Source organism: Molossus molossus, unplaced genomic scaffold (assembly GCF_014108415.1).
Source record: "Molossus molossus isolate mMolMol1 unplaced genomic scaffold, mMolMol1.p scaffold_m16_p_17, whole genome shotgun sequence".
NCBI lineage: Eukaryota > Metazoa > Chordata > Mammalia > Chiroptera > Molossidae > Molossus > Molossus molossus.
Window position 1 is genome coordinate 7544967 of NW_023425352.1, and position 14136 is coordinate 7559102.

Here is a 14136-nt window from a genome sequence, read left to right on the forward strand (position 1 = left end):
CGCAGCCCCCGGCAGCCCCCGCGGCCGTAGGCCCCGCCCCGCCCGGCACTGGGGAGCTCCCGGAGGCTCCGCCCCCGCCCGAGGCCGCGGAGGAGGCGGAGGAGAATGACGTCATTGAGTCGGGCGACGGACATTGGGCGCCATTTTGAAAAGGGGAAAAAAAATCCCTCCCCGGCGGCGGCGGCGGCGGCGGCGGCGGTGGCGGCCGGGCTGAGGTGCTGGGGCGGCAGCTGCGCGGCGGCCGCCTCCTTCGTCCGCCGCCGCCTCGGCGCCCGCCCGCCCGCGCGCGCCCGCCGGCCGGCCGGCCATGGCAGGTGAGGGCCCGCGTGGGCGGGGGCGTGTGTCGGGGCGGGGGGCGCGGGCGGGGCCGCGCGGCCTGACGTGCCCGGTGTGTCCGCAGGAGCCGGAGGCGGCGGCTGCCCCGCGGGCGGCAATGACTTGCAGTGGTGCTTCTCGCAGGTCAAGGGAGCCATCGACGAGGACGTGGCGGAAGGTAAGGCCGCGCCCTCCCCGCGTCCCCTCCCCGCAGCCGCCCGCGGCCCTCGGGAGCCGGTGTCGTGGCCGCCCCGGCAGCGTGCGCGCCGAGGTCCGTTTCGCAGGCTGCCGCCGGCCCACGGGCTGTGCGCGGAGCCCAAGGTCACGGCGTCTGCTCGCAACTCGGTCTTCGGCGCGGGGTCCGGCTTCTTCCTACCGCAGGTGGCTGCCGCCGGCATCTCAGAAACTGGGCGATCGGGAAACAAAACTGGGGTGACTGCAGGGGCGCGGGAGTGGGTGCGGTTCGCGCTGGTCGGGTCGGGGTGGGGTTCTCCACCCAGGCCGTGTCCACCTGTGGGTCTGGGGCCAGCTGTGTGCCGCGGTCTCTCCACTTTTAAAGACGGGGTGGGGACTGCCCATCAGTCCCTGCTCCGAGTGATGCACTGCAGAGCCCCTACTTGAAGTCGCTTGGCCCTTCCCTTCGCCGGAGCCCTGAATGCGCCTGGGTACCAAGGTTTAAGGCTGCCCGCCAGGCTGCTTGTCAGAGACTCGGGTTTAATTAGAGCCCCGTAGTGACTTTTTTGTCTTTACACAAAAGACAGCTTTTTGCCCCGAAAGACGGACAGCCTCTGTCGGGTGTCTGGTCACCTCTCATCTTCCCTGGCCCCACCGGTGACCTTCCGCACCCTTGATCGGGAGACCCCAGGCCCCACCGGACAAGTGGTGCCCAGATTATTAAGCAAGTCAGCTCTGTTCTGAGAACTCTGTCAAGGTGTCATGGTTTGAGATCGAAACTAGGTGACTTTATATAATCTAAATAGTTTGATGCTGTTTCCTTTATATTCATTTAGGGTACATTATTTTTCATCATTTTGCATGTGCCACGTGGGTGACAGTTTAACTTACTCGAAATTTCTATCAGGAGTAAAGCAAAACCTGTTTGTTTCCGCCTGGTACGGGTGGGGAAGCTTTTTTTCTGCCAAGGGCCATTTGGATATATAACATCTTTCGAAAGCCATACAAAATTATCAACTTAAAACTTAGCCTTTTGCCCTGGCCGGTTTGGCTCAGCGGTTAGAGCATCGGCCTGTGGTCCGAAGAGACCAGGGTTCGGTTCCTGCTAAGGGCACGTACCTCGGTTGCAGTTTGTCTCCGGCCCTGGTTGGGTCATGCCCCCGGTTGGGTCATGCCGGTTGCGACCACTTGATGTGTCCCTTTCACGTCAATGTTTCTCTCTCTCTCTCTCTCTCCCTCCCCCCCTCCCACTCCCTCCCTCCCTCTTACTCTATCTGAACAAAAATGTAAAAAAATGTCCTCGGGTGAAGATTTAAAAAAAAAACCTAACCTGTTGTATTGGGTCAGGCTAATTTGGTGAGATGTGTGATGTTAGCTGGTATTGATTTCCCAGGCCTTACTTGGTGATTTGGCCAGACTTCCCCACCACTGGTAGGGGTAGAGGTGGAAGGGTTTAATACCTATCCTGATTGCTGATTTCTTTATCTTTTTTAAAGAAGTTGTTGACAGGTTGAATAAACTAAAATTTAAACCTAACTAAAATGATGTATTTTAAGTGTGATGAAATAATTTGAAAATACGCTGTCCTTTAAAAAGTCTTGACAGAACTATTTTGTTCTCTGAATTAAACTGATTAGAAACTTTTGCATTTTTATGTAACATTTTGAACACATCTAAAAGTTTGGTATTTCGGGTTATCTTTTTTGTAATAAAAAGCTTTGTAGTAATTACCCGCATTTTTTTTTTTTTATTGTGGTATGTATTCAGGCTTTCTGTCTTAATCCACATATGCTTCATCCGTAGTAATTCATCAAGGTTAATACATTTATATCTTTTCATCGTAGTTGTGATAGTTTCATTTGAATTGTATTATTACGATAAAAACCGATAATCAGGAAAATGTAATTGTTAGCAACTAGTGATTATTAAGCAATGAGAAGACAGAGGATGGTCTGGAAGCTGGTTGTCCCCAAACAACGTTGAGGAAGAAATGTTGCCAAGTGATAACAGCCAGATGGGTCATTTAAGGGAGGTGTTGTACCCTGATGCTTGGACCACAGGACTTGAATAGAAAATTTGTTTAGATTTGTGGCTTGCACGGTGTTTGTTTCTGAAGGTTTTGTTCTGATCTGAGCTCTGCTTTGAAGAGTTCCACAGTAACCTTGGACCGTCCACTTTCCCCTGTACTGGATGATTAGAAAGTGGCTGAGATTGGCCCAGGCCAGTTTTGCTCAGTGATTAGAGCTTTGGCCCTTGGACTGAAGGGTCTTGGGTTCAATTCCCAGTCAAGGGCATGTACCTGGGTTGCAGCTTCAATCCCATTGGGGTCGTGCAGGAGGCAACCAATTGATGTGTCTTTCTCACATCAATGTTTCTCTCCCCCCCCCCTTCCATTCTTATCTAAAAATAAATGGAAAATCTAGAAACAGCCCAGGTATCCATCAATGGATGAGTGGATAAAAAAAGCTTTAGTACATTTATACAATGGAACACTATGCAGCTGTAAGAAAGAAAGATCTCTTATCCTTTGAGACGACATGAAGGGACCTGGAGAGTATTATGCTAAGCGAAATAAGCCAATAAGAGAAAGACATACCACATGATCTCACTTATTTGTGGAATATGATGAACAAAATAGACCCAGAGACAGAGAAAGGAGTATGATTCAGACTGACAAACTTCAGAGGAAGGGAGCGGGAGAGGAATGAGATAAACCAAAGAACTTACATGCATGTATGCATAGCCTATGGACATAGACAACAATGCTGGGGGCGGGGGTTGCGAGGAGGGTGTTTAGGGGGGAAAAGGAGAAACATCTGTAACAAAAATAAATTAATAAAAAATAATGGGAAAATATTCGCAGGTGAAAATGGACAAAAAATAAAATAAAAAGGAAAGTGGCTGAGATTGAAGCGCATCCTCTCCTGACTTGGCTAAGGACAGCACTATTGTGCATGAGGTAGGGCAGGCTCCCCAACTTTGAAGATGAGTGAATACAATGGAGAAGCTTTTATTTCCTTTTGTATTTAAAACTAATTGTTTAGGGAGACTTGAACCATAACTCCTGAAGAAAGTGTTGTACTGTGTAAAATTTGGGGCTTTTTAAATTTGACCCATAATCTTGTTTATGGGTCAGGTCAACCATAGTACTACCAGGACTTTCCCATCTCCTTGCAGGGAGGAGAAGAGCTGGGTTCAGAAGGAAATTAGTGACTGTTCTGCTGGTGACACAATACATGAGTGAGTCACTGGTGACTTGCCTCTCTTTTCCCTACAGCATGCTGGCTGTGGCCGTAGTCATCAGCCCTGAAGGTGGAATAGCAAGCTTTTATATCTAAATGAGCAAGAGTCAAAATCTTAAAACCAGGAGGAGGCTACCAGAAGGAAATGAAAGGTGGTTTGGTAGCTTGTGCCTCTAAATAGTTACACTGTAAACAGTGATCACTTTTTGGAAATTGTTAAGTGTGATGTCACACAATATTATAATCCTCTGCTTGTCTGTCTTTAGCAGAGTGTGAGCTCCTCAAGCTTACAGTCAGGGTGCCCCAAATGCCCACCCAAGTACCTTGTAGAGGACCCAGCCCACAGTTGTTGAGTGTGATGTTCCAGAGATTGCGCCGAGTTACCTGTGCCCATTAATTCCATCTTCACACAACCCTAGGAAAGAGGAGCTATTTCTTGTTTTTCCCAGTTTTACATGCAGAAGCCAAGGCACAGAGGCCAGTTGACTTGGTCAGCAGCTAGCCACTACCTGGCAGAGCCAGGGTTCGAAGCCAGGCTGGCTGGCTTCAGGGCCCATGTGCTGTGCTGCTTCAGTGACCATTCGCAGCCAGTACTGCTGACGCCCCCACTGGAGGATGTAACAGCCCAGCCTGCTCTGGCCTTCAAAAGCTCAGGCGATCTCATCACCAGGAATTGTAGGAAATTGTCCCTGAAAGCAAATGAAATGAGATGCCTTTAAAGGGAGTGCCTATCCAAATTCTGTAAGATTAGTAACAAGGGTTTAAGAACAGCCAGTCTAAAATATTTGAACAGATACCACAGAGAAGAGAAATAACTAAATACCTGCATGTCAAACAAGTGACGCAGGAACTTTGCTGCCAAGGGACTTCCTCGTGACATAGTAGCTGCCTTCTTGCAGGGAGCTTTGGGTCTCTGCCTTTGCACATTAATTCCTTTCTGGAGAAACAGTGGGGGCGGGGGTGGTTGGAGGAGGGCTTTGTAATGAACTGTTGTTACCTGGTTTCGTGTGGTTTTTTGTATGGCTTGATAACAGGTGATTCCTTTCATCTCAGAATTTGTAGTTTTAAGTCTTGACTTTTTATTTGATTATTTTGTTTTAATTAGTATCTTAATCCATGATCTGATGTATTTCTTTGAATTAGACAGTCTTTTTCTAGAGAAATAATATTAAAGAATGCTAAAGGTTCATCTCCTTAGCTCAAGTTTGAGTCTGGTACATTCTATAAAAAATCTGGGTATCTCAGTAAACTGGTAGGGCCAGCCTTTCTAAAGGGGTTTACGTAAATAACATGAAAGAAAGGAAGAAAAGTTTACGTTGAGGAAGGGTAACAAAAATTAAGGGCACTTGGGCATCAATACTAGGAAATTACTGTTTCAATAAATATAAGATACATCTGATTTCAAAGATGTTAAAATGTGGGGAAATGTGCTCCTTAGAATCAATGAAATATGGTTGTTGTGAATGTAAAATTCAGTCCTAATCATTATTTTTAAGAGTAGGGTAATTGATTTTTTTCTGTGTATAGAAAATAGCATTTAGTATTTATCATTGATTTTTTTTTTTTCTTTTTTTAAGTCACTATGGGACATGGTGTCTGGTTATATGAATTATTTCCAATCTGATGTCTACATTCCATTGTAGAATTTCCATTTGAGAAAGACTTTGAGAAAAACGTGTTCTAGGTAAAGCCATCTAAGAAGAAAATGATCTGGGGACATTCTTGCAGTTTAATTTAGGAGTCTCATAAGGAAATTCTGCATTTAGAAAATCATATATGTGTGGTTTTCTTAAGATTAATGCATTCAACATACTTACTGAGCACAGGTGCATTGTAATGTCTCTGAAATCAGGCTGGGTGTCCAAGAAGCTGGACTGGTCTTAGTTGTATAATCAGATGTAAGTTTATAAGATTTATGGTAGTATTAAATCATACTCCTTGATTTTTTTTTTTATTATTATTGATTTTAGAGAGAGGGGTATTAGTAATAGAAATATTATCAGCCAACTCCTGCACAACTCCCACTGGGGATTGAGCCTGCAACCAGGGCATTGAAACCTGCAACCTCTCATTGCACAGGATGAACCCAACCAACTGAGCAATACAGGCCAGGGCTCTATTCCTTGATTTTAAAAGTCTGTTGTTTTAATGGGAAATTTTGGATTTGGTGTGTCTGCCATTTATCAGGTCTGAAGGTCTATTCTGAACCTTAGCTTGTTTATCTAGAAATTGCTTCAGAAGATTTTCTTTAAGATCAAACAGTATGTAGTGCTTTTGTAACCTGTAAATTGTTGCAGATATTGGGCACAACTGTTAATTAATCCTCGTGTATTTTAAGGTGTTCCGTCGTATCTATATTTACATATAAAAAGAGCATTTCTTGTTTTTTTCCTGACCTCTTTCCTATCTCTCCACTCACCCCAGATCCCTCCCCTTGCAGCTGACCTCTGGTTTTTTCCATTATTTTTCAGTGATCCTTCCCATCCCTTAAATTTTGCTCATGTTGCTTTGAGAATTTAGAATATTCTCTTTGTTTTCTGTCTATTTTATCCATCCTTCTAAATCCATCTCAGATTTCACTTTCTTTATGAATCACTACTCAGCTACTCTTAATCCAGTATTCTATTTTACAACCTGACCTTTCCTTTCACTTAGCATACCAGGGTGTTTAGCAGTTGGCTGTGTCTCAGTTTTATCACGTGGGTTAGGCTTGTCTCTTCAACTTGATGTTAATCAGGATGTGGAAAGGCATTTAATACAAATTCCATTCCCAGCCTCTTTTTAGCTTTGTGCTAACTTGCCAGGTTATTTACCTGCATTTAATACAAATTCCATTCCCAGCCTCTTTTTAGCTTTGTGCTAATTTGCCAGGTTATTTACCTTCAGTTTCCTCAATTGTAAAATGGGTGCTGTTCCCTGTGACTTACAGGATTATTAGGGAGATTCCAGTAATGCAGGGAAAGCTCTGGCAAGTCTGTTAGACTGACAAGCAGATGGATCATCGCATCATTCTGAGAGCAGGACATTTCAAGAGAATGTGTTGGAAGTGCCTGGTACAGAGACTTGTGTGGGGAATGAAAGGGGAAGTGGGGCTGTGTATAGAAAGAGGGAGGAAGGGAAGGGGAGAAGAATGTTCCAGATAGAAGGAAGGGGCTTGGAGTGGAGATTGGAGAGAGCATGATGCTTTCTGGGAAATCAGAGTACTTGGCAGGGTCCAAAGGATGATGAATGAAAGCCTTGAGTACCTTGCTGAGGACTTAGAATTGTGCTTTGAAGTAAGTGATTGTGAATATAAGCGGAGGAGGGACATCAACTTTACATTTTCTAGGAAGGTCACTCTGGCCTTTGGAAAATGGTGGTGATGGGGTAAGAATGGAGGCAGAAGTGCCAATTAGAAATTTACTGCAATTATAAAGGCTGGAAACGTGGGCCCACTCTAAATCAGAGGTCTGCCAACTTGTTTGTAAAGGGCAAATAGTAAATATTTTAGACTTTGCAGATTAGACTGCCTCTGTTGAAACTACTAAGCTCAACTCTGCCTTTGTAGCAGGAAAGCAGGGGAAGACCCCACTTAGAAATGGGTGTGGCGGTGGACCAGTACCACTATTAACAAAGCAGCAGGAGTCAGATTATGCCCTCAAGTTATAGTTGACCAGTGGTTCACAGAGCCTCTGGTTTCAGGAGGACCCAAGAGCTTTTGTTTACATGGGTTATATCTATCAATATTTGAAGTTAAAACAGAATAATTTAAAATATTTATTATTTCACTTTAATGAAATAATCTAGTACTTGTTAACATAACATTTTTAATGAAAAACAGATTTAGTGAGGAGAGTGGCATTTACTCTTTGCAAAACCTGTAAGTCTAGGGCTTAGTAGAAAACAGCTAGATTCTCAGATCTGATTGTATAGATTCTATAAATTTGGTCTTAACTTACATGTAGTTAAAGGAATAATGGAATAGCCTTCTCATATAGTTATGGCTGCTTCATAGTAGAATGAAACTGGAGATGATCGTTTTCTCAAGTTTACTTACACTTTGGAACCTGAAACTGCATCAGTGAACTTTTTATCCCATTACATTAAAATCCATAGTTCTGTCTTATATTTTGAATGGATCTCTTGCTCATGTACGTGGTTTGTTAACATCACACCTGGGTCGTTGGGAAATATTCATGCGCTGCATTGTTCAGATTATGTAAATGTGTTGATACATTTCATTATACGAGTTCAAAGAAAATCATGTTTGTTAATACTACCACTGACCTCATCAGAAAAATCTTACAGTGGGAAACTGTCAAATTAATAGTAATAGATACAAGTTTTCCAAAATTCTAATTTTCTCTTGAAAGCTTGGATTTTATCATTAGCAATAAACACTGTCAGTTAACTGTTTTCTGTGTAGTGAAAGGCTCCCTATGTCCATTTTCAAGAAAATTTCTGCCAGATATCAAAGTCTGAACCACCATAGTTGGTCAGCTGATCTTTCAGATAAAAAGGGCATCATCGCATGGAAGGTGGCTAGATGAACTAGCAACACAAACAACTGTGGATGTGCTTTTCCTCAGGACAGCCCCTGTCCCGGATGCTACAGATTACTTTGTGTATATGCCCACTTTACCACCAAGAATATTAAGTAAAACTACTACAGGGTGGGGATTGAGTAAAATTAGTTTGACTGTTCATCAAGGACATTCCTAAGTAAAACTGTATGTGTGTGGTATGGACCACGCAGACTGTACTAGTGGGTGCTGATGCCATGGTTTGTGCTGAGGTGCCAGCAGTTTGAACCACCATGGCTTTTGCTCATCAGTGCAAATGACAACACAGTGAAGGTGGCACATGATGCATTGGTATTATGAAAATAGTTTTGACCTTGAGGAACTCTGAGGGGCTCTTGGGGACACCCAAGTGTCCACAGACCACACTCTGAGAATTACCGCTTTAAAGGTAGCTATTAGTCCTGGCTGGTTTGGCTCAGCGGTTAGAGTGTCAGCCTGTGGACAGAAGGGTCACAGGTTCGATTCCCAGTCAATAGCGCGTACCTGGGTTTCTGGTTCAATCCTTAGCCCTAGTCAGGGTCATTCAGGAGGTAACCAATTGATTTGTCTCTCTCACATTGATGTTTCTCTCCCCCACCCCCTTCCACTTAATGTAAAAAAATCAATGGGAAAAGATCCTCTGGTGAGGATTAACGATAGATAGGAAGGAAGGAAGATAGGGAGGGAGGGAAGATAGAAGTCAGCCCTGGCTAGATGGCTGAGTGTTGGTTGGACCTTCATCCCATACAACAAAAAGTTACAGGTTCAATTCCCAGTCAGGGCACATACCTAGGTTTCCAGTTCAATCCACAGTCGGACACAGGAGGCAACCAAGTCATCATTTGTCTCTCACACTGATCTTTCTCTCCCTCTCTCCTTCTCCTCCTCTCCTTTCCTCTCTCTAGAATCAGTAAAAAATGTATATTCTGGGATGAGGATAGAAAAAAAAAAAAGAACTGTAGGATTCAGTAGTAATTGACTTTGTTTTTACAGCAATTTTAGGTTCACAGCAAGAGGAAGGTACAGAGATTTCCTATCTATCCCCTGCCCACCCCTCTAGTTTACACCATTATCAGTATTCCCCCACCAAAGTAGTACATTTTTTTACAACCAGCACTGAATATCATTGTTACCCAAAGTCCTCTTATTACCCAAAATCTATCATTTATATTAGGGTTCACTCTTGTTATACCTTCCACGGGTTTGGGCAAATGTGTGATGACATGCATTCATTATTATAATACATAGTAGTTTCACTGGCCTCTAAGTCTCCCCCCCCCCCCCAACCCCACCCCTGGCCACCACTGATCTTTTTTTACTGTCTTCATAGTTTTGTCTTTTCCAAAATGTCACATTGTTGGAATCATACAGTGTGTGTAGCATTATCAGATTGGCTTCTTCTACTTAGTAATGTTCTTTCATGTCTTTTCATGGCTTGATAACTCATTTCTTTTTATTGCTGGATAATATTCCATTGTCTGGATGGAATTGTGCAGTACACTGTAGTTTCCAAATGCCCAGCTTGGTAGCCTCAGTCAGTATCATACTTATGCTTTTAGCATCAGTCTAGTGTTGTAAAGCAGTATTCATTACATTGAATTCATGTTGGTAATTTAAATTTTATTGGTTTTGTAATTTTCTTACTATTTAGTTTGCATATTTATTTTGGTTTTAGAGCTCTTCTAGACTATAGAGAGTATTTCTGATTTCAGGTTTATACATATTTACATAGCTTAATGAAAATAATTTCTCACCACTGACAGTCATGGGAGTTTCTCTTTTAAAAGATTCGGTCCAGCCCTGGCCAGTGTGGCTCATTTGGTTCGTGGGCATCATCCTATGCACCCAAAAGTTGCTGGTTCAATTCCTAGTCAGGGCATATGCCTGGGCTTGGGGCTCGGTCCCCAGTAGGAGGTGTGCAGGAGGCAGCTGACTGATGTTTTGTTCTTGAATCCATGTTTCTTTCTCTCTCTCTCTCTCTCCCTCTCCCTCTCCCTCTCTTCCTCTCCCCCTTCTCCTCTCCCCCTCCTCCTGCCTCCCTCCCTCTCCCTTCTCTAAAAATCAGTTTTTTTATCTTTTTTTTTTAAATAAAAGATTCAATCCTTTTTAATTAAGTTTGAAAATCACTGACAGAGCTACAGTACCATTAATTATATAATATGGTACCACGCCCTTGGGTATAAATGACATAGATTTAGTTCCTTTTAGTCCAGTACAGAATATTTGAGTTTCATTTAAGTAAATTAGGTTATTTTGAGTAATTTAGTTTAAAAACTGACACTTCTCACAAGAAGAACCCTAATTCTTTTCCCAAGTCTAACTGAAGATTTTTTTTAAAGAAAAAAGAAAGCCTAGGCAATAGAATTCAGTATGTTTTTATAAGTCAGTAAACAGTGCCAATGTAATAAAAGATCATATATTATAATTATTTGATGAAAATGTTTGTGCATACCTTTAAATATCGTATTATATTGTGGCCACTTTGCAGGAGGTTTTCAAATAGTTTCAACATTGGGGCTTCTGGTACAGATGTCGTGTTTGACAGCTATTCAGCAGTATGTCTTTAGTGTCCCTGCAGCCCAAGCAGTCGCTTGCATTTGCAGGTGGACACGCCCTTCAAGCTGGTGCCCCAGTGGTGGTTTGATGTAAACCAGTCCTTCCCCAGAGCTGCCAGAGAGATGAGGCTTTCTGGGACAGTTGATGACTTTTTGGTCATAGAACCAGCAATTGCAGCCCCTTAGGAGACCACACCCACACCCTGGTAGTTGTTCAGTCAACACTCAGGAAGGATCTTCAGGGAAAACTGTTTCCTCCAGAGTCCATTGGGAGTGTATGTCTTCTAGCACTTGGCTTTGTTCTCTGTACCCTGTGGGCTTTACCCCTGGGGAGCTGATGTGCAGGTTCTTCGTGTTGATAATGTCAGAAGTCTCAGTTTCTGACCAAAAGTGTCTCACTAGGTAATTTTGTTACCATTGTTAGCAGCAGTGACTTTATCCAGATAATGGAATAGAACTTGTACTGTCTATAATGTCATTTTGTACAGAAGCCAACAAAAGTTACTGCATGGAAATACAATGTTTCTGTTAATATTATGTAACGATCAGATTTATTTTTAAAGTTAATATTAGGTGTGTATTATACATTAGGCAGTAGTCTCCTAGAACCGGTTTTTTTCTTTTCGATATTAATTTTTTTTTCTTTTATTGATGTTAGAGAGGAAGGGAGAGAGAGATAACAAACATCAATAAGATAGAACATCGATTGGCCACCTCCTGTATGCCCCCCACTAGGGATTGGGCCCACAACCTGGGCATGTGCCCTGACCGGGAATTGAACTGGCAGCCTCTTGGTGCATGGGTCGACACTCAACCACTGACCACACAGACTGGGCTTTCTTTTCAATATTAATTCTCAGAATTTGTACCCTACATCCTTACAGTAAGACAACGCAGTCTAAATCCTGGTGCACCAGGAACCAGACATTAGATCATTTGAGCAGAACCATAAATTTAGGTGCTGTCAGCCCTGGGCCCTAGAACCAAGAAGTGGCTGCTTGGTAATGACAAGTTTCCCATGAAAATTCGGCTTTATCCAGGGGGAAAGTTTTATATGTGTTTATCACTTTTGACCCTTTCCATTGATTTTTGATACTCATTGTGACTTCTCTCATAATGAAATCTTGTAAATTGCCTCTGTATTTTATTGACAGCTGACATCATCTCAACTGTTGAATTTAATTACTCTGGAGATCTTCTTGCAACAGGAGACAAGGGCGGCAGAGTTGTTATTTTTCAGCGGGAGCAAGAGGTCAGTAATTTACTGTCCACAAATCCAATGAAATCAGTCCGCCCTTCTCATATCACTTTAATCATACAGAATCTTTCCAAAATTATCTCCGGGTGATCTGTGTTTCAGCTCACTGCCATCCAGCCATCAAGCCCCAGTCAAGTCCCCAAGACCTCATCTTTAGGGAAGGAAGAGAGTCCTTGTCCTGCCTACAGGTTGTCACAGTGTTGTGGGAACCAGATGAATGAGGTGGGGTGGTGGGCTTCTGCATTTGTTTTCATCCTATAATTAGAGGGGCTGTCCATGAAGTCACTTCACAAGTCCCAGCCTATGGTCTGGCTATGTAAGGTACTACCAAGGAGACCAGGGTGGGGGGCATGCAATCTCTCTGCCTCTTCACCCCTTGAGGGCTGCACTGTTAGTGCAGAAAGGAAGGTGTCCTCAACACAGGTCTGGGAGGGGCCCACAGGTGAGTCTTACTCATAATCACTGGTTGTAAGGCATGTCCCTTTCTGGGGGGCTGGGGCGAAAAACCCTTATTTTTGGTTATGCATAAAAGAGAGTGGGAATAAGCCCAATCTTGCCCACCCCTTTGACTTTTGGGGGCTCATCAGAGTCTGAGAATGCTGAGGAAGGAGCAAGCAAAGTAATGATCCCTGTGCAGGTGTTCTAGCTGGGCTTGGGGGTCTCATCCGCAGTGTGTCTGTCTTGCTTTTCCCTGACAGGCTTGTAACTAGGCTCCCTTGCCCTTCCTGTCTGTTTCCTGGCAGATCAGTGGGCAGTTACTTTTTCACCTTCAAATTCTAGTCTCAAAGTTTTTGTGGTAAAACTTTGGTATAGAGGCCAGTGAGCTCTTGTCCTCTTCCATGGAGGTCTGTGCTGCAGTACATGCCACCAGACGGGCGCCAAGGGAATTCCGTGGGGGCGGCCCTGGCTCCCAGTGGAGAGTTGCCCAGGGTAAGTGGAGAGAGATTTATAGGATGCCAACATCTTATTATTAAAATACATCTGTTGTAGCTCTAGTTTTTATTATGGCCATGTAAATTTTTTTTTAAATCCACACATGAGGATGTTTTTTCACTGATTTTTTTCAGAGTGGTAGGGAGGGAGAGAGAGAGATACATCGATGTGAGAGAGACAGATCGCTTGGTTGCCTCTCATACAACCCTCACCGGGGCCGGGGATCAAACCTGCATTCGAGGTACGTGCCCTCGAGTGGGAATCAAACCTGAGACTCTTACGTTCTCAGGCTGATGTTCCAAATGCTGAGCCACACCGTCCAAGGCAAAATTTTTTTAAATTTCAGTTCTCTGACTTGGGATGGTAGGAATTCATTTGTGAGAATTACATATATAATTACTCATCTTTTGCCTGGCTGGTGTGGCTCAGGATATTGAGTGTCATCCCATGGACTGAGAAGTCCTGGTTCGATTCCCAGTTAGGGGCACATACCTGGGTTACGGGCTTGATCCCCAGTAGGGGGTGTGCAGGAGACAGCCGATTAATGTTTCTCTCACTTCCTTACTCTTTCTCTAAAAAATCAATAAAAACATTTTTAAAAATATATATGTATTTATCTTTCTAAATCTTCACAATTTGACAAGTTTACAATTTTGCATTCTAATCCCAGAGGTGGATTATCACACTGTGCTAAAAAAAAACTATATACTTTACCCTTTCAACAGAAGGTGGTGTTTGAATATTACTTTTAGCAGAAGGATTATTACTATTATTATTTTAATCCTCACCTGAGGATATGTTTTTCATTGATTTTAAATAGAGAGGAAGGGAAAGAGAGAAACTTCTATCAGTTGCCTCCCATATGCACCCCAATCAGAGATCAAACCTGCAACCTTGGGTAAATGCCCTGACCAGAATCAAACTCAAGACCCTTATGTGCATGGGACAACACTCTAACCAACTGAGCAACACGGGCCTGGCCAGCAAAAGGATTATTTACCAGATTGCTGAGTCAGCTGTCTTAAATTTAAGAGTTCACTTTTAGCTCCTTACAGTTTGCTATTTTAATGATGACCTTATAGAAAATGAATTTTTTCTTATTTTTGTGGGTCATTGTC

At 43.4% G+C, this 14136-nt stretch overlaps 1 protein-coding gene across 7 annotated transcripts in view; it reads left to right on the forward strand.

Annotated features, from left to right (window-relative positions):
- Positions 1-295: 295 nt before the first annotated feature.
- The window catches only part of PPP2R2D (protein phosphatase 2 regulatory subunit Bdelta), a 30896-nt gene continuing 17055 nt past the window's right edge, over positions 296-14136 (forward strand). For 2 of the 7 annotated variants that reach the window (XM_036265050.1, XM_036265052.1), the window contains exons 1-4: positions 401-493; positions 11982-12079; positions 12188-12273; positions 12931-13015. In XM_036265050.1, the coding sequence (XP_036120943.1) occupies positions 12947-13015 (69 nt within the window). In that variant the 5' untranslated portion in view covers positions 401-493; positions 11982-12079; positions 12188-12273; positions 12931-12946. Of the gene's footprint in view, positions 315-400; positions 494-11981; positions 12080-12187; positions 12308-12898; positions 13016-14136 lie in introns of those variants that run through there. The other 5 variants (XM_036265053.1, XM_036265051.1, XM_036265056.1 and 2 more) reach the window with 5 other exon arrangements.